The sequence below is a fragment of the Aspergillus terreus genome, genomic scaffold (assembly GCF_000149615.1).
Source record: "Aspergillus terreus NIH2624 scaffold_4 genomic scaffold, whole genome shotgun sequence".
In the NCBI taxonomy this organism is placed as follows: domain Eukaryota; kingdom Fungi; phylum Ascomycota; class Eurotiomycetes; order Eurotiales; family Aspergillaceae; genus Aspergillus; species Aspergillus terreus.
In genome coordinates this window covers 18298-37056 of record NT_165927.1, presented here as the reverse complement: position 1 = coordinate 37056, position 18759 = coordinate 18298, and the positions used below count along the sequence as shown (strand labels likewise).

Below are 18759 nucleotides of genomic sequence, written 5' to 3'. Positions count from 1 at the left end.
GTTCTACTGGATCATTGGGAATGAGGCTGCCTTGTTGATAGCTAGTAAGAGCCAAGCAGTTTACTCTACAGGAAAGGTACACTTGAGGATTATAGGTATCATGTAATACAAGACAGATGATACCAACTTACCTCTGCTTCAATTGACCTGCAGTGAGCCTATCAAACATTACAGCCCTTTGGATTATTCATATGGTGACGATGATTCCTTCCTGATGTTTCGTAGAATAATATCAACAAAATCCCGCTGATCGAGATTGCCACTACGGCCATTCCCTAAAGAGAATTCATGAGTCACGACTACTTGGTTCTACTTTGTAGATTGCACCTTCAGCAAATAGGTCGTATAATATTCTACAAACGTTGAGGCTTTCCTGACTGCCAGGGAAAGCTATATTAAAGCCGACTTTCCTGACGACCCCTGGAGGTCCTAGCCATAAGCGTTCACGGCCGTTCGAGTTCTAACTGCTTAGATTACCATCTCCTTATCTCCAGTCAAAGAAAAAGCCAGCTAGCTTACACCATGTCGATTCCTAGAGAGTGCACTGTGTTGGTAGTGGGCGGCGGACCCGCTGGGTCGTATGCTGCTTCGGTCCTTGCCCGCGAAGGCATCGACACGGTCGTTTTGGAGGCAGATACATTCCCCAGGTAAGAACAAGAATAGCTGGCGGGAGATTACCTAGTAGAGTGGTGATTCTAAGCCGGATCATAGATATCACATCGGCGAAAGCTTGCTACCATCTATGAGATATTTCCTCGATCATATTGATCTATACTCCAAGTTCGACAGTCACGGTTTCCAGAAAAAGGTATGAGCAACGCACTTGAGCTTGCGCATCATGTATACAGAATTAACATGATGGCTTCAATATACAGAAAGGGGCCGCATTCAAATTTCTGTCGACTTTGCCCAGTGACGAGTGTAGGTAGTGACTGTCGACGAAACATTTATCTATACTCACTCCGACTAGATACCGATTTTATCGCCTCCGGTGGAGCTGGCCATCATGCCTGGAATGTCGTCCGCTCGGAGGCAGATAACATCCTGTTCGAGCATGCCGGCGACAGCGGCGCAAAGGTTTTTGACGGTGTTAAAGTGAACACGGTCCAATTCGCACACCAGCACACCACAGAGGGCTTCTCAGTCCATGACGAAGACCAAGTCGGTCGCCCAGATTCTGCTTCCTGGTCACGCAAGGACGGTAGCACCGGAGATGTTCGATTCGAGTATCTTGTTGATGCGTCTGGGCGAGCAGGCCTACTTGCGACCCGATATATGAAAATCCGTCATTACAACCAAGGTCTCAAGAGTACCGCCACCTGGGGTTATTGGGAGGGTGCTGGAAAATACGGCGAGGGAACCCATCGCGAAGGAGATCCTTACTTTGAGGCGATTAAAGGTAATGCTGAGACGTCTTCCCTCAGGAGTATACCGCTGACGGGACAACAGATGGAAGCGGGTGGGTGTGGTTTATCCCACTGCACAACAACACGACATCAGTTGGAGTCGTCATAAGGCAAGACCGTCTTGCTTCCAGGAAGCGAGCGAAGTCTAGTGCCGAATTCTACCAACAAGCCGTGGAGGACACTCCCGGAATTGCCCGACTCCTCCAGAATGCACGTCTCACGTCTGAGCTCAAGTCCGCATCTGACTGGTCGTATCATGCCTCCGCCTATGCCGGGCCATTCTTCCGCATCTGTGGTGATGCGGGCTGCTTCATTGACCCGCTCTTTTCATCCGGTGTGCATCTTGCAATTGCCAGCGGTCTCTCGGCAGCCGTAACGATCTGTGCCGCACGAAAAGGAGACTGTAGCGAGGCGGAGGCAGGCAATTGGCACACGCGGAAGGTTGCTGAAGGATATACTCGATTCCTGCTGATAGTGACTAGTGCTCTGAGACAGATTTATGGAACCGAGGAGCATGTGCTGAATGAGCTCGGCGAGAGTGACTTTACCCGAGCTTTCGAGAATTTCAAACCGAGTAAGTCATTCAGTATGCCATCGCTGTTATCAACAGCTCTGCTAACTAAAGTAAAATGCAGTCATTCAAGGTCATGTCGATCTTGAAGGCAAACTAAACCAGGAAGAGATTGATAGAGCTGTGGAGTTCTGCGTTCATGTGCTGCAAAAGGCAGACCAGTTCGGTGGGCCAGCCCTGGAATCGGCAAGAGAACTGGGAATAGTTCACAAAGGCTTTGCTGGAGGCGTCGGCAAGGAGAAAGTCGGTGGTGAAACGCTGAAGAAGATTGTTCACATGGCCCGTGGTGGTAACAGTGTCGACGAGTTCAGGACGGACGTGATCAACGGAATGGCCCCGAACATAAGCCGTGGAAGACTCGGTCTTGTCAAGGTCGATACAGCATGACTCTGGTCTGATGATTGAGAGAATTGATGGAAGATCATGATCTCGAGGTCTTACTAGGATTCTGGTCTCTTTCCCGAGGTGGCTTCTATCGTCTCATCTTATTACTCAACATTACAGCAGGGGGTCATGCAGTTTTCGCTCTTTTTTCGACTAAGTATATAGGCACCAGAACGTATCTCAAGCCTCACGGATGTTGCCCGGTTTAGCAATGACAAACACACTTCTTCTCCTAGGCAAGCCTTCTAGATATCTGTATCATGATATCGCCATACCCCGTTGTCCACGGTGTCTACATCACTTTCGCTGTAAGATACAAAGACAGTATAAGTCAGATGAAAGGATATTCTCGCGGAACACCAACTTTTACCTCATGCCTTTTTATATCCACCAGCTTTCAAAGCATTATCGCACACGCGTGTCACTCCCAGAAGATACTCTTCGGTTAGTCGCCGGCTCACAAGCTGTATTGCGACAGGAGCATCCAGTAAGCGCGCGGGCGGATCTGCAGCCATTTCAACACTAGAGACATTCAGTGTCAAACGTATTGTAGCTTACATTCATTCCAAACCTGTGCCTCAACAGTTTTTCGGCAATTGTACTGAGGCTTCGGGATGTCAGCGGCCATCACTTTGGTGACCGGAACAGTCGTTGCGCAGTAATCGAGAACGTTCCAGAGGCTGGTATAGTTGTCATAAGAGTATCTATATTTTCTCACAAGCTGGCCATGGGGAACATGGCTTGGATAGAGCGTCCATCTCTCGGCCGGTCCGAGTCCTCGTTTTTTGTAGCCGCCCACGCCTGCAGCATCCGCCGGGTGTATTCAGCCCGCTTGACCTGAGCTTCCTAAAAGATCGGATACTGTGCTGCCACCTTTAAGATCATGGCTTACTATATCCTGAAGGATTACCATTCCCTGCGGTCAGGGCTGTTGGGTCTCGGAAAGTTTTCGGTTCACTATCTCCGCAGCAGCAGAGCAGTAGAGGGCTGGTTTCAGGTCATCAACATAGAGAGGGCTATGGCTGTGCACTCGGCATTAGATTTGGAACAAGAATGACGGTTCAAAGTATTCTTACATATGGAAAGGTATGACTGAATGACAGGCTGCTTCCAATACGGTCTTCGTTTGAAGCAAAGCACAGGTGACAGGAGATGAAGGCTTTCGACGGCCCGTCGGTGTTTACTGTTTTTCTAATCAAGACAACATGTAAGCTGTAGGATGACAAGCTGGGCACTCGAAGTATAGACGACTTAAGGAGAGAGGACCGAACCTCTATAGTTCGTGTGAGGGAGACTGTGTTCCAGGAAATGCAGAGACGACGTAGCTGCCTGGGACCGTGGCGTGTTCGGGTAGTCGCTGAGACCGTTTCGACCAAGAACGAGTTGCTTCTCGATATCTGTTGGGGACTCTCACATCCTCCATCGATCCTTTTCCGAAGAGCCAGCCAAGGTCGTCTCCGGTCATGGAATCTACCTCTTATTAGAGAATGGAAAGCAGGTCATTGATGCCGCCTGTGGCCCTTCCGTATCCTGTCTAGGCCATTCCCAGCCGGAAATCACCGATGCCATCACAGGCCACCTGAAGAATAACATCGCCTACGTCTACTCCGGCTCGCCGTATACGAATGAGGCGACGGAGGTACTTGCGCGGATGCTTCTGTCCCACCGACCCGGCGGCCTGTCGAAAGCCATCTTCGTCAATTCGGGAAGCGAGGCAACAGATGCCGCGCTCAAGTTGGCTGTGCAGTACTGGCACGAGCAAGGCCAGCCGCAGCGGACACATTTCATTGCGCGCAAGCAGAGCTATCATGGGAACACGATCGGTGCGCTCTGTGTGTCTGGTCATGAATCTCGGAGAGCATTCTATAAGGATTTCATGTCGTCCAATGTCTCCTTTCTGGACCCATGTTATGCCTATCGGATGAAGGGTGACAATGAGTCAGATGAGGTGTTTGCCCAATGGCTTGCTCGGCAGTTCGAAGATGAGATTCTGCGTGTTGGGCCTGAACGGGTCGCTGGTTTTGTAGCGGAAACTGTCAGCGGGACTACTCTGGGGTGCTTGCCTGCGGTGCCTGGATATTTTAGAGCGGTTCGAGAGATATGCGATAGGTATAGCATTTTGTTAATCCTCGACGAGGTAAGCACATTTCTTGCTTGAAATATGCCATTCTCGACACAACCACTGACTTTTGAGCCTGCCTGCAGATCATCTGCGGTATGGGCAAGACCGGAACAATGCATGCATGGGAGCAGGAGGATATTCGCGGACCGGATATCCAGACCATCGGCAAGGCCCTGGGAGCTGGGTTCGTCCCGCTTCCCGGGGTGTTGCTTCACCAGAAGATCTTTGATGTGCTGGCCGCTGGCTCGGGGGGTTGGCACACGGCCATGCATTCCAGGTACTATCTTTCTTCGAGTCGATTGATCGATCATGTTGAGGGTTGATGCTGATCCATTGTCTGCTCCAGGCTCATCCCCTTGCTTGTGCGGCTGCTATCGCGGCGCAAAAGATCATACAGCGCGGTGGTTTGATTGAGCGCACTGCAACCATGGGAAAGAAACTTGAAGCCCTGCTGCGGACGCAGATAGGTCCTCTTCCCCTTGTCGGTGATAGTCGTGGCCGAGGGTTGTTCTGGGCCGTCGAATTTGTCCGGGACAAACGCCTCAAGGCGGCATTCCCACCGGAAACTAGCTTCTGCAACCAGGTCGTAAAGCGTAGCTTGGCTTTGGGACTGAATATTATTGGGAATCTCGGCCATACAGGCAAATTTCAGGTTGACCATGTGCTGGTTTGTCCTCCTTACATTGTGACGGACGGTGAACTTGACGAGATCGTATCACTTCTCAAGACGGCGATTACCAAGGCAAGCCAGGGCTTTCTGGATGGGACGAAGGTACAGAGTAAGGTCGAGGTAGCTGAGATCAGCGTCGTCAGCCGGTGATCCTGTGCAATTGTCTTATATAGATTGAGTGAATGACTGCGTTTTATTGTTCCATCGTGTATAGATCGTAGATGCATCTAGATCACCTCGACGGACGCTAACGTCAAGCGAGATTGCACCGCCTCTTTTGAGTCACCACAAGTCAACTCGAACACAATCCCCTCGAACTTGACATGTTACGGATCTTCTGAACATGATGCTGGACCTGACAGAAGAGTCGCTGTATGAGCAGCCCGGGGATATCTCCACGATGGCTCTGGACGACATATATCGCCAACTACACCACCTCGACAACTTGGAGCAATCCCTGACCCCTCGACCAAAACCCCAGGATTCAGATGAAGAAGATGAATACGAGGACGAGGAATATGGGGAGAAGGCCAGCCCAGTAGAAGAGGACCCCGAAACAGCTCGGACAAAACAAATCCTCCACGACCTGCACGCGCGACAGGCCGCGCTGCGAGACCAGGCAATGACTCTCTCCCGGCCCAATATCCGGGCCCTCGCTCTGCTCGATCTGCCCAACGATCTCCTCTGCAAGGTGCTGGACTACTTTCGAGATTCAAGGACAGATCGCGGCTGGATCAAGCGGCATCATACGAGGTCGCCTGACAACCAAATCTGCCACCGCACCATCCAGAGCGCCCGTCTGGTCTGCCGACTCTTCAACGACCTCGCAACGCCGCTACTCTGTCCGATCCTGCGCGTCAACCTGGACCAGGAGTCCCTTGACCGCGCAACGAAGCTATCTCGCTCTCCTAGAGTGGCGGCTGGAATTCGTGCCGTCCTTGTCGATGTGCGGTACTGTCCGCAAGAGCTCGCGGTTGATCTGGCCAGGTTCAGGAAATTCCGTCGCGAACAGTTAGGCGAGATCGAAAGCTACTGCGACTGGGTGGTTGAAGGAGCTGCGCTGGCAAGCTCCGATGGCGAAGTAGTCACAGGGGGACCGCCGACTAAGTATGAACAGGCGATGGACTGCTACAGGGATATCGTACAGGCATGGCACGCCTACGCCAATGATGACAGCAGTGATTGTGATCGAGTCGCAGGGCCGTCTAGGAAAGCAGTCATCTACCAGGACATCCTCACGCAGGCCCACGAGATCTTCCGCCAAAGGCACCAAGAGCAGCTGCAGCTACTCGAGTCCCAATCCTATGTGCGCACTCTCGCGGCGTGCATCACCATGATGCCCAACATCATATCTCTCGCCTTCACGGACAAAGACCACCCTGCCGTATCCTACAAGACCAAACCAGAGATCCTGTGGGACAACACGCTCCTCGCAGAGTTTATGACGACAAGCATCCAGTGGACCCAGATAGAGGACCTCCCGGATTGTGCACTCGTCCCAGCCCGTCTTCTCTGCGATCTGCCCATCGCCATCCATCGCTCTGGCGTCACCCTGCGCGATCTCTTCATCGGCCCGTTTCCGCTTCTACGTGATTTCGCGCTCCTTGCGCCGGATGCCCAGGAGGTCCCCACGGTATGGACTGATCTCCGCGCCGCCTGTCGCTCCCTCCGTCGAGCCAGTTTCGGCGAGCAGCTCAACATCCAAAAGATCCGACACGACCATCTCGTCCCCGACGACAAACGCTATGTCGACGAGTATATTAGCGCGCTGCTGTCGAGCCCAGACCTCGAGGACGTCTGCCTCCGCATGTACCCCTTCTCCCTGGATGACGGCTGGGATACGAAGCACGGGATGTACGATATCAGCTCTGTCCTTGCCGCCGCGCGCTGGCCGCGCATCCGCCGCGTGTCTATCATTTCGCTTTCCCTGACACAGGAGGCTCTCGATGCCTTCTGCGCGGGTCTGCCCCAGAGCACCATGGACTACCTACACCTTGTGCTAAACCTTCTCGCCGGTAGCTGGGCCCCGGCCCTCGATGCACTCCGCGCAAAGCTGCGTCCGCAGGCCACGGTCTACTTTCGCGCCCCAACGGGAGGCGAGTTCGAAGCTCTCGGTGCGCACAAACGAGTGCGCACCTCTGACTGGCTGTTCAATCCAAACTTCAAATACCCCGAGACGCCAACGTTGGTGAGGCAGGCGGCGGCGTATCTCGCTGGTGCTGACATGGTTAATCCGCTCTGCTATAGCTGATCGCAAGTATCGCGATGTATCTTCTCTAATCCACTTAGATATTAAACACTACATTATATAATTATTTGTATATAATTTATCAGCTATAGATCTGCATGAAAATTTCTTCTGCGCATCATGACAGGACATGATTCATGAAGGGTGGCATATGGCATCCGGTTGATGCCTGACTGAACCCTTCGTAGGGAACGAAGAGCCATCCATCTTGGACAACACCAAGCAATGACACCCACGGGCGACCAGCTGGTACCGCACGATTGGATTCTGCTTACACCGCTCTATTGTTCGCAAATCTTTGTTGCGGATGTTGTGCGCAGCCTTGCAGACCGTCTGCATGCAATGATTTGACACACATGAACTGATACACCCCTGCTCGATGGCCCGATTAGGTATGCAACCTGCTTCCTCGAGCTTCATCTCCCTATCCCACCACCCAGCCCAACTCGCACAGAGGTACGTGGCTCGCGTCGATCGTTGAATCGATCCTCCATGCATCTGGCACAGTCGCGGCGCTGGTGACAGAAAGGAAAACACGTCAGATAAATGAAAGGTAGGGTATGAGGCCACTGCCGCATAAATAGGCGATACCTCCCAACTGTCCAATTCAATTCGCAGCATCTCGAGAAAGCAGTGTCTTCACCACAGCCTCGTGTGTCCAAATTCTCCATTTCTTGTTTGGCCGTCCAGGTTGGCATATTTCGACTTCACAAAATGGGATCCCACATCGGAAGAGACACGGATGTGATGCAGCAGTCCATGAAAGAGTCCAGGAGGGACTTCGGCCGATATGAGAGCCTCGCGCAGAAAGCTTCCGAAATCTGCGCCAAGGCAGTCCGTGACGGTGGCGTTCTATGCATGACAGCCTGCCAGGTCCAGTGTCCCAGCACACTGGAAGCGAAATTGCAGCAGAAGGCGCCCCTCTTGCCTTATCGGGCTGTGCAGGAAATCGAAGATGAGATGGTCGGTTTGGCCAGCGTCTGTGTTGCGGTGTATATCCCTCGCCAGCAGGCACAAGCCGGTCGACTCATCAAACCATGTTTCAACGTCATCGGAGGAGTCAACTCCCCTGAAGAGCCACCCAAGGATGCGGACGGGGATAGGATGCCGCGGGGGTTCCCGCGCGGCGCGGACTATTATTATGTCCATCTTAAGCCCGAGGATGGGCCAGCAGGGTTGATTGAGATTCAGGTCGTCTCCCTGTTACGCCACGTCTGTGCAGAGGTCGGTTGTGACCTGGAGAGCGAGATGGATGCAAGCGAGGTGGAGCACCAGATTCTGGCCGGGCTCAGTGGCACTATCGCTGCGAGCGAAGGCTTCCTGGATCAACTGCACGAGCGCCGAACATCCGGCCGACCGTTCCAATCAGTCTATCATCTGGGATCATGCCTGTTCCAGTGGATGCAGGCCCGGTCCGGCGCCGCACGCGACGATCTGGGAGACGTCGAGTTACTCTGGCAGGTGCTGAGGATCATGGACATGAACGACCGGTCCCGGCTCAGGGGTTTGCTCGGCGAAGCCCGCCTTCCTCTGCCTTCAGCCACTGGCGGAAAACAGGGCAAAATGGCCATCTCCAGCTATCTCTCGGAACAGATCATCCGCTCGCCCCGGGGGCAGAGGGAGATCGTGGCCCAGTTCGAGGCCCGCGGTGGAAATGAACCGCGGTGCAGGCTGCAGGTCATCATTAACACCTTCGCCCTCCTCGGGCACCTGCTACCTTTTCCCGCCTGGGTTACGCCGGTCATGAATCTAGACGGTGGGACCTTGGACGGGCGCAAACACATCCTGGCCTGGCTCGACTGGCTCGACTCGGAGGATCCGAAAAACTTTTACGAGTATGGGATGCCGCTGCAGCATCCGGAGACTATTGATCGGCTATGGGGCTGCCTGGAGCGACACGCGGAAGCTCATGATAAGAGCCCTGTTGGTTTTGCCTTCAGTCTATCCAAATTGGGCGTCGTGAAGAACGGGCGGGCCGTGGACTGGGAAGGCCTCACCTCCGCCGTTGGGCGTTTGATCGCCTGTGAAGACATATAGTTCTACAGCGTGTCCGTTATGTACTGGGGTCATTGGCCTTTCCAGGCCCCGCCCGGCATTCGGAGGGATGTACAGAGTATGGTCTTTTTCTTTGTATGAATCAGACGATCTTTTCTTTCCTGTCCTTGCTCTTTACAACGCACCAGTCAACATTAACCCAATTGAGCCTCGAGCCCTCGAGGCTCGAGCGCACTAGTGTATTTCGTCAAGCTTGCTGTTGATCAATAGAACCAAGAAATATATGAAACACCCCCCGAGCCGATGCCTGCCACACATCCGGGGAGCGCTTCCGTAGCAAAAGCAAATACAGGCATTATTTTCGCTTCGGTGAGTGCAAAGTCCGACGAAGGCTTCTCGCCTCCAGCCACAATCCAACAAAAGTCCACTTTTGCCCTAGGCAAAGTCCCAGTCAGTACTTCTGTTTCAGGGGCTAACTAGGCAGCACCGGGTCATTGCCTGGGCCCAGCGCTTGTTTCGTCGAGGCATCCGGCTGCGATTCGGGTGCCAGTAGCAGTGGATACGACAGGGTATCTGGCTAGGAAATCCCAGGCCTTGCAAAGGGACTATCTTCCTGGCCAAACTCTCCAGTAATATCACGCTTTGGTATTGGCCAGCATCTCTGAAATATAGCATAGGAAACAAGTCGTAGGATGCACCAAGTCAGGCGACTGTCTGGTGTGAGGGACGGATGTCAACTAGATAGAGGTGACCCAGCAATCTGGTCCTGCATGCATGCACGAAGAACGGGTTGAGGATGAGGAAGCCGGACTGTCGGCTGCAGGATAGCTTGCTGCCGGTTCCCTGCACTGTCATGACTGGATCAGCACAAATGGCGGTGTCTAAGAAAAAGCAAGTTAGTCGTTTAATTTCCGAGTTCGTCTGAACTCGTGGTCGATGCATCCAGATACTGAGGGTACAGAACGTACCCGACCTCGTACGGGGTACCGTAGGAAATAATGAATAAATACCTCTTTCGTAGGATGACCGGATGACAACTCGCAGTCCTGGGAGGATTTAAGGAGATTCGTCTCCCTCGCTTCTTGATCATTCTCTCGTTGTCTCCGTCTGTATATATCTATACATCCCGAGACCAATCAGCATCGTCCTCGTCAACGGTCATGAGCGTGCTCAAGAAACGCGAGTCTCAGTCGCTTTCCGGTATGGGCACACTCACTCTTGATGCACCAGAGCTAACCTATTAGAAAGCCCCCTTAGGCTACGGCGCTCAGGTCGCCGCCGCGCTGGACAACCTGGAAAACAACCTCGCTGCGTACGGCGCACACGAACTCGACCGGTTACAACGGGCCCGCCATCTCGTCGAGCAAACAGGCCTTCGCGGGTATAAGAAGAGGGCGGAAATCATCAACTTGATGCGGTTCACGTACCAGAAAAGCATTGATGATGAGTGGTTGCATTACCGGACGAACAGGAAGCTCGAGAAGTGGTATGGTGGTCATGGTCCCGATGGAGAGAACTTGGCTAACTATGTCCACTGCTTGCCTCCAGAATTTCTATCTCAGTTCTCCCTGATATGAGTGTCGAGTATTTGTTGTGTCTGTTACGGTGGGAGACAAGTCAGATGGATATGGTGCTTTCATGCCCATGCTGCACTATCAAAAGTTATTCCTTCTTTTAAATCATTGGGGTTCTCCAACCCTGCCTAATATTGTTAGAAGCTGTCCTTTATTATATATACACAGAGTTCTGCGCTTGTGGTAGTGCTAGAAGCAGACTGGACAATCGTCTGGGATAGAGTATACGTTGTTTACATATTTACATATTCCTCTGCCAGTCATCGGAGGTATTTCCTTGCAATGCATTGATATTTGACACACGATACTCATAGTTAGGGCTATCAACTGATCCATGTGGATGGTTTGTACCGATGCAATTGTACTCTCCCATGTAAGATATATACCCGGCGCCAAACCTCCCATGTCCAGGTTGGCTCCGTAGTCTTTGTTCAGGCGACAATCTCCAATTCCGAGATCCTGTCCTTCGCATAAACGTCCTTCCACTGGTCCCACAAGCTCTCCAGCTCTCGCACGTACTCGGCATGGAGACGGTCAATATATTCATCGTCGATCTTGTCCCTGTCTTGCTGCCGAACAACCTGAATAGGACGACCAACAACGATGTTCAGAGGCCGACGGTACGGCATCAAGCCCACGTCGTAGTTGAAAATCCCCCGAGCATGGAACAAAGGCACAGTAAACCCCAGAAACCGCTTCACCAACATCTGGACTTTGTATATGAGGGGATGTTGGTCGGAGCGCACTTGCTCGTACAGGTCGTTTTCACCGAATGCCAGCACGGGGACAAGATCCGCTCCGGTGCGAATCGCGAGCTTAATGAATCCCTTCCGCCTCTTGAGGACCAGACGCATGGTATGCGGCAGCGCGTCCAGCGACTCTCGGGCGCCTCCGACCACAATTGTGATGGCTCGTCCCATGCCTTCGCCGTCTGCGCCTCCTTTGGTGAGGAGATTTTCGCATGATTCCCGCGACACGCTCGCGACGCCCATGGCCATCGCATATTCTCTATAAAATGGTATACGGAAATTCGAGTCAAGCGTCAGTAAGGTGTTGGTGATCCCTGGGAAGAGCTTAGAGAATCCCAGAGCATCTGTGGCGAAGGCGGCGAATGCGCCGTGCGAGATGATCCCGTGCGGATGATATCCAAAGATGTATTTGCGTGTCGGTAGAAGTGGCTCGGACCGATGCAACTTTGCTGGGAAGTAGGCGGTGTAGAGCTTCCAGATGGGAAGCGAGCGCAGGAAGTCGCTGCGGCCCTTCAGCGTTCCCGAAGTTGGGGCGGTCGAGAAAAGGGTGATGTAAACGAGATAAGGGAACAGGAGGGGCCATGTCAAGGGAATGGCGCATGTGAAGAAAAAGAAGGCCAGAAAGAGCGCAATGGTCAACGTATGGCAGAGAACAACCAAGGTCTGAAGGCGACGCTCGAGGCCGATGTTTAGGGGGGCCCAGCGGATCCTTGAGTATTTATTAGGTACTGTATGCTGGAACAGACGACTGCGGATCAGGACTCACTCACCCTTGTCGTTTTCGGTCTTTTTTGTGAGATGCATTGGGTCCGGCGTTGTTTGCCGGTGGATGGGTATTCCGCGGCATTGTAGCTTATAGCGATCGAAATCTGTGGCCCTCCTTTTCGAATATCACCCCGAAGCTACTGTCGTGGTGGTGTTGCCGCCTCAGGAACATGTCCTTCTCGTCTTCCCTTCTCGTCGGATCGGTCTTCGTCCAAGCTTCCCACGTTGGGCGCGTTCGGACGGGTTGGGTCGCTGGGCCAGGCTATCTGTGGGCTAAGGATGGGTTGTAGACAGGGACATGCGACGGGTTGACCTGTGTCTTTGGCGGTTAGCCCGGAACGTGCAGATCCACGTAGGTGTGGCAGTGTGGGAATGGGGTTGCCTACTGCCTTGAATTCTGTGACGATTGTGTCATATGAGCCCAGCGGCCTTGGAGTTGGTTCGATGATATACAAGTAGCATAGCACTATGAACAGGGAGGGACTGTACTAGGGAAAGTACTGGAGGGGTTCGCGGCGCAAGGATCGCGACGGCAGCTGGGGCCCTGGTGGATGATGACGAATGTGGGGATCTGAGGCGCCAAGAAATGTTCCTGATACGGATGTGATAGCAGCTATCCATGTCATGTACTGTGAGTACTTGTATATACATCGTCCCTCCCAAGCACACCTTTTACGTGCCTTATAACAAACAGAAACCCCGACTCCTTAAAGACGTCAAAAGAAACAGCCAAAGTCTATCGCTATAGATGAAGAAAATGCAGAATCCGACACATTAACATATCGGTAGTACGCCATATCGCACGTCATCCCTAGGCTTTCACCATGAAGATCTAGACCCATTAGCTTCAAATCCGAATACCTTCTCATAATAATCCGAAAGGGTAATTACCTCATTCAAGGACTTGTCATCCATCAGCGCTCTCTTCTTCTGGGCGATGTGTCGGCCTCTGACAATCTGTCGACCCAGAGGGCGTCGTTCCCGCGAGGCCTTCACAACGGACACAGATGTACTGTCCGATTCCAGACCGGTGGACTCCTTTTCGGGGGCCGGTGTTTCGCTCGCAGACTTCTGGGACGCATCATTGTCCTCTTCTGCACGCTTTCTCTTCTTGTCCTTCTTGTCCTTCTTCTCTTTCTTTTCCTTTTTGTCTTTCTTCTCCTTCTTCTCTCGTCGCTTTTCCGATCGGGAACTCTGTTCGTCAGACGAAGAATCAGAAGAAGTCTTCTTCTTTTTCTTCTTTGACACTTTAGAAGCGTCATTTTCGGAGTTCCGGTTGCTGTCAGATGTCTCGACTGCAGCCCTGCTCTGCTGAACCGATTCTCTCTCAGGGAGCCTCTCAAGCTTTTCCTGGGCTAGTAATCCTCCGCTGACGAATCTGACCGCCTGCCACTTGAACGCCGCATATCGGGCCAGTTTAATATCATCCGCCTTGCGTTGGTCGGCCGCCAATTCAGCATCAGACTTGCCGTTAAGTCTGCCCAGTAGACCCTTAAAGGCGTCAAGACCGGTGGGTTCGTTGGGGTCGCGACCGGCCCGCGCTCCAAGACCAAGGGTGTCATCTTTCACCACCACCCGTATGTGACCAGCACTCGCGGCGGTGAACATATCCGCATGGGCGGCATCGCGTGCACCGAGAAAACTGCCAGGGGTCCATCCTTGAGAGCTGAGTATTTTGTGTCCGAAACCACTGGTTGACCGCGCCCAGTTCGTGTTATTCGGATCATGAGAGATCTTAGTTCTCCTTGAGAAAACAAAAGTGGGATTAGCCCTGGATTAATTCATGGGATTGGGGTCGGGGTGCGGCGCATACTTGCGAGGCGCTGCTAGACCCATTTGGGGCAGTTGATATTTTCAATATGGGGTGGTGTTTGCTCTGGGAAAAGCGACCGCATAAGAAACAAAAGAGGGTATAATCAAAGAGCGAAAGAGCAAAACACACCCGACGCACTGTAAACCGTCTATCCCGAAGGAAAGTGATGGAGGCGGGAAAAAAATCTAGGCCTGATAAGGCGGAGCGCTCCACTCACCGCCTTCCAATCACGGCTAATCCTTATCCTGATGTGGATGTGTATCTGCTCTGGGGAAGTTCATCGCACTCCAATATCACCATGCACGCCATCAATGGCTGAAATACCCTTCGCTGATAATGACTAGCCTACGGATCCTTTCTCGGGACCATCCCCACCGGACACTGGCTTTGGCTACCGATGATTGCGCCCTGATCTTTCAATACACCTCCTCCGAGTCGGGCGCGGGACACCAACGGCGTAATAACAATGACCCGCCACGGTGTTTAGTTGAATTCGTTAGCCTCTCGTCGGCGGAATTGAAGGGCTATCGGTCCCTAGGGATTGGATTCGGTACTCTCGGCTTGGTCACTCTGGATGAAGATGTCTTCCTTTGTGTGGTCACTGGCTCCTCACGCGCGGCAACCGTCCGCCCGGGTGAAACAGTTTCACGAATCGACAACGTGGACTTCTGTATGTTTCTTGATTCCTTTGTTTTGCCCTCAGCTGACATTTTTTAAGACTGTCTGAATCGTTCGGATTATGAGGATGGGCTGGAGTACGCGTGGGACTCGTCCTTTGCAGCGGAAGATAACAATAATGGCCCTGGGATGGAAGGGAAAGAGATGGTCACTGACCATCCGTTTCTGGCCCTGAAGAAGCTCCTCAGCGATGGTAGTTTCTACTACAGCCTTGATTTTAATCTCACGGACCGTCTGCAGGATCGGTAAGCTGGATCAGCTCTGTATACTTCTTCGACCAGGGCGACTAACCTGCAACCAGTTCGGACAAATCTGCGGCCTTCGACATCGAATCTCTCAAAGAAGACATGCTCTGGAACTCCTACATGATACACCCCCTCCTCCTATTCAGGAACCGCCTGTCTCCCCTGGAAAAGCAACGTCTTGATTCTTCGCAGATCCTGACCTGTGTCATCCGGGGATTTGCTAGCACCGTGACAGTCCCTGCCATTGTCCATGTCATACCTGAGGCGCCGGCGCATCATCCATCCTTACTCACCATAATATCTCGTCAATCCTCCCGACGCGCAGGGACCAGATTCAACTCTCGTGGCATCGATGACGACGGACATGTCGCGAATTTTGTGGAGACAGAGTTGATCCTATGGGTCCCTCCTGGCACGTCTTTCTCCTATGTCCAAATTCGTGGCTCGGTTCCTCTTTTCTGGGAGCAGGCCAGCGGCTTTATTCCTGGGCAACAGAAAATCGAAATCACCCGGTCAAGTGAGGCAACGCAGTATGCTTTCAACAAACATTTTGAACATCTAGAGCTTGAGTATGGTGCAATCCATGTGGTCAACCTCCTCAGTGAACTCAAGCCGGCGGAATCTGAGCTTTCTGCAAAGTTCCGGGAACAAATTCGGAAGAGCTCACTTGCCCAAAAAGCGGGATTCGACATGCTATCTGACCATGCCCTGTTGCGAGTGACCGAGTTTGACTTCCACGCAGAGGCCCGCGGCCCCCAGGGATACGGAGCTAGTAACCAAATCAAACATGAAATTTCACACTCGCTACATGGCTTTGCATATTTCTTGTCTGACGAGGACAGTGCAACCACTGTCGACGACAGCAGACGCCAGCCAAGAAGCTCCTCTGTTCTCCTCCAACAAGAAGGTGTATTCCGCACAAATTGTCTAGACTGCCTCGATAGAACAAATCTGGTGCAGACGATTATAAGTCTGATGGCGCTGGAGTCATTCTTGCATCAGAAAGGTGCGAGCCTGAGTTCTGCCGTTCAGGTAAGGCACTCGAGTCTTTGGGCGGATAATGGTGATGCTTTGTCCAAAATATATGCCGGCACAGGCGCCCTCAAGAGTTCGTTCACACGGCATGGGAAAATGTCTCTCGCTGGTGCTCTTGCAGATGCCCGCAAGACGGCCACAAGACTCTATGTCAACAATTTTACGGACAAAGCCCGTCAGAAAACAATAGATCTCTTGCTAGGGCGTCTGGCAGATCAAGTTCCTGTGTATCTGTTTGACCCAATCAACGACCTGGTGTCTGAGGAGTTGAGCCGACGAACAGCGGAATACTCTTTCACGAGAACAATCAAGATCTGGACGGGTACCTTCAATGTTAACGGCCGCCATCTGGGTGCTGACGTTGATCTAAGCCTATGGCTATGGCCGTCCCTCGACGAGCAAGATGATATCCCCGCCATCGTTGCTGTTGGGTTCCAGGAGATTGTACCCTTGAGCCCACAGCAAATCATGTCCACAGACCCTACTACTCGTAAAGTATGGGAAGTTGCAGTCAAGAACTGTTTGAACAACTACGCAGCGGCCAGAGGAACTGCGAAGTATATTCTCTTGCGCAGTGGGCAACTTGTAGGTACTGCTCTTATGATCTTTGTGAGAGAAGAGGCCTTGAACTATATAAAGAACGTTGAAGGAAGTGTCAAGAAGGTAGGCACCTACTTTCCAATAATAAATTCAGCTTGCCTAATGATTATAGACCGGACTTTCTGGAATGGCAGGCAACAAAGGTGGCTGTGCGATCCGCTTTGACTACTCCAGCACGCGGTTATGTTTTGTCACAGCACATCTTGCCGCGGGATTCGGGAATTACGAAGAAAGGAACAGGGATTATGAAACCATTTCCCATGGACTGAGATTCCAGAAGAACAGGTCAATTGCGGATCACGATGCTATCATCTGGCTTGGAGATTTCAATTATCGAATCGGGCGGGACAACCAAACTGTTCGGGATCTGGTGGCCCGAAAAGACTTCCAAAAGCTATATGACAACGATCAGGTATTTGCCTCGCCGCCGAAGAGTATACATATACTGACAGAGTACCCGTAGCTCAACCTAGGGATGCTTAAAGGTTGGACCTTTCAATTCTATACTGAAGGAACCATCACCTTCCCTCCGACGTACAAGTACGATGTTGGTAGGGATGAATATGACACATCGTACGACATAACCCTTCCTAACTTTGATGGAGATCAACTGACAACCCACAGAGAGAAGGCACGCATCCCTGCGTGGTGCGACAGAATCCTATGGAGAGGATCAGGCCTGCAGCAGACGAATTACCAAGCTGCCAATCTACGGTTTTCAGACCATCGTCCGGTCTGGGCGACGTTCTCGTGCAAAATCACTGTCATTGACGAGACCATGAAAAGCAAGCTCCGACAGCAACTATATGAGCAGAGGCAGAGGGATCCACGCAATGTAGTTGCCAGCACGAAGGACCTGATGGGATCTGAAACGGAAGATCTGATAATGCTTGAATCTATTGCACCCGGACTACCGCCTGCTAGTTCGGACAATCAGAAATGGTGGCTCGATAACGGTACGTTCTTCATTCTGCTGGATAACAATGTCTTGCCCACGGCATGCAAAGTCCGATATACTGACCATTTATGCAGGCATGCCAGTCAGATCAACCGTAAAGCCACCAGGCGACGACTACATTCTGAATGTTTTCGAGCAATCCAATCCCTTTCCTTCTCCCAAGGGATCCGACTGGGTCAACATACACGGCCATCAAGATGGGAACGGCCCGAGAGACCCAAAGAACGATGACAGCTCCCAACGACCCGCCCTACCCCCGCGGGTGAGAACGGCTGATCTCAAAGATCATGAGAGCTCCTCCAACGTCAACTCCAGCAGCCCCAAGAGTGCTGGATCCTCGCATCAGAACCACCCGAAAGACCAGAAGTCAGCACCGCCAATACCACGGAAGCCAGTCTCTCTTAGCATGGGACCGCAGCCCTCCCCGAGTACCCCGGGAAGGCTGGACCCTGGAGCGCCAGCAAGACGCGCCGAAACCCGTCCAGGTGATAGAAGCGGTGTTCATGGACTTGAAGGCATGGCAAATGTTTCCTTGACGGACCGTGCGACTCCCAAGTCGCAGTGGAGAAACCCAGCAGTGAATAAACACCAGGAGGGGAGTCTTCTGGACAGTCCCGTCGACATGCTCTCGCCGTCTCCAGCTGGTCCTGGAGACCTTCTTGACGGAGCTCTGGATGGGAAAGTTGACTGGAAGCCATTAATGCCCAATTAAGACCGGTCCCGTATCTTCCCGGAGTGTGGTCCGTTTGGTATGTCATTTGGCAGGAGTCCTGTCTCTATACTCCCTTCTGCCGTCTCCATTCCACTTCTACTGCATCATATTAGCCAGATCTGTCCCTTAGTGATGTACATGGTCTCTGGTCATCGTCTATCCTATGAAACATATTGAATATCAAGGAAACGTAAATTCCATTCAACACTCTATGGGTATATTAGCAAGCCACCC

At 52.3% G+C, this 18759-nt stretch overlaps 8 protein-coding genes across 8 annotated transcripts; 6 read left to right on the top strand and 2 right to left on the bottom strand.

The window, feature by feature from the left end:
* Positions 1 to 522: 522 nt before the first annotated feature.
* Positions 523 to 2364, top strand: ATEG_02788 (uncharacterized protein; the record flags this gene model as incomplete). Its single annotated transcript, XM_001211966.1, has 6 exons — positions 523 to 647; positions 712 to 808; positions 876 to 921; positions 971 to 1399; positions 1450 to 1980; positions 2042 to 2364. The coding sequence occupies 6 exons, from the start codon at positions 523 to 525 to the stop codon at positions 2362 to 2364; spliced, it is 1551 nt and encodes a 516-aa protein (XP_001211966.1).
* Positions 2365 to 3513: 1149 nt separating this feature from the next.
* ATEG_02787 (uncharacterized protein) lies at positions 3514 to 4806 on the top strand (the record flags this gene model as incomplete). The annotated part of the gene is made up of 3 exons (XM_001211965.1): positions 3514 to 3575; positions 3739 to 4498; positions 4567 to 4806. The coding sequence occupies 3 exons, from the start codon at positions 3514 to 3516 to the stop codon at positions 4804 to 4806; spliced, it is 1062 nt and encodes a 353-aa protein (XP_001211965.1).
* Positions 4807 to 5553: 747 nt separating this feature from the next.
* Positions 5554 to 7404, top strand: ATEG_02786 (uncharacterized protein; the record flags this gene model as incomplete). Its single annotated transcript, XM_001211964.1, has 1 exon — positions 5554 to 7404. The coding sequence occupies one exon, from the start codon at positions 5554 to 5556 to the stop codon at positions 7402 to 7404; it is 1851 nt and encodes a 616-aa protein (XP_001211964.1).
* A 711-nt stretch (positions 7405 to 8115) lies between these two features.
* Positions 8116 to 9438, top strand: ATEG_02785 (RelA/SpoT domain-containing protein; the record flags this gene model as incomplete). Its single annotated transcript, XM_001211963.1, has 1 exon — positions 8116 to 9438. One exon carries the CDS (start codon positions 8116 to 8118, stop codon positions 9436 to 9438), a length of 1323 nt encoding a protein of 440 aa, XP_001211963.1.
* Positions 9439 to 10556: 1118 nt separating this feature from the next.
* ATEG_02784 (uncharacterized protein) lies at positions 10557 to 10973 on the top strand (the record flags this gene model as incomplete). The annotated part of the gene is made up of 2 exons (XM_001211962.1): positions 10557 to 10596; positions 10654 to 10973. 2 exons carry the CDS (start codon positions 10557 to 10559, stop codon positions 10971 to 10973), a joined length of 360 nt encoding a protein of 119 aa, XP_001211962.1.
* Positions 10974 to 11401: 428 nt separating this feature from the next.
* ATEG_02783 (diacylglycerol acyltransferase type 2A) lies at positions 11402 to 12566 on the bottom strand (the record flags this gene model as incomplete). The annotated part of the gene is made up of 2 exons (XM_001211961.1): positions 11402 to 12467; positions 12490 to 12566. The coding sequence occupies 2 exons, from the start codon at positions 12564 to 12566 to the stop codon at positions 11402 to 11404; spliced, it is 1143 nt and encodes a 380-aa protein (XP_001211961.1).
* Positions 12567 to 13295: 729 nt separating this feature from the next.
* Positions 13296 to 14092, bottom strand: pxr1 (telomerase inhibitor/ribosome biogenesis protein PXR1; the record flags this gene model as incomplete). Its single annotated transcript, XM_001211960.1, has 2 exons — positions 13296 to 13316; positions 13376 to 14092. The coding sequence occupies 2 exons, from the start codon at positions 14090 to 14092 to the stop codon at positions 13296 to 13298; spliced, it is 738 nt and encodes a 245-aa protein (XP_001211960.1).
* Positions 14093 to 14633: 541 nt separating this feature from the next.
* On the top strand, positions 14634 to 18525 carry ATEG_02781 (SacI domain and endonuclease/exonuclease/phosphatase family protein; the record flags this gene model as incomplete). The annotated part of the gene is made up of 6 exons (XM_001211959.1): positions 14634 to 14967; positions 15016 to 15220; positions 15277 to 16918; positions 16968 to 17267; positions 17319 to 17811; positions 17888 to 18525. The coding sequence occupies 6 exons, from the start codon at positions 14634 to 14636 to the stop codon at positions 18523 to 18525; spliced, it is 3612 nt and encodes a 1203-aa protein (XP_001211959.1).
* Positions 18526 to 18759: the final 234 nt, after the last annotated feature.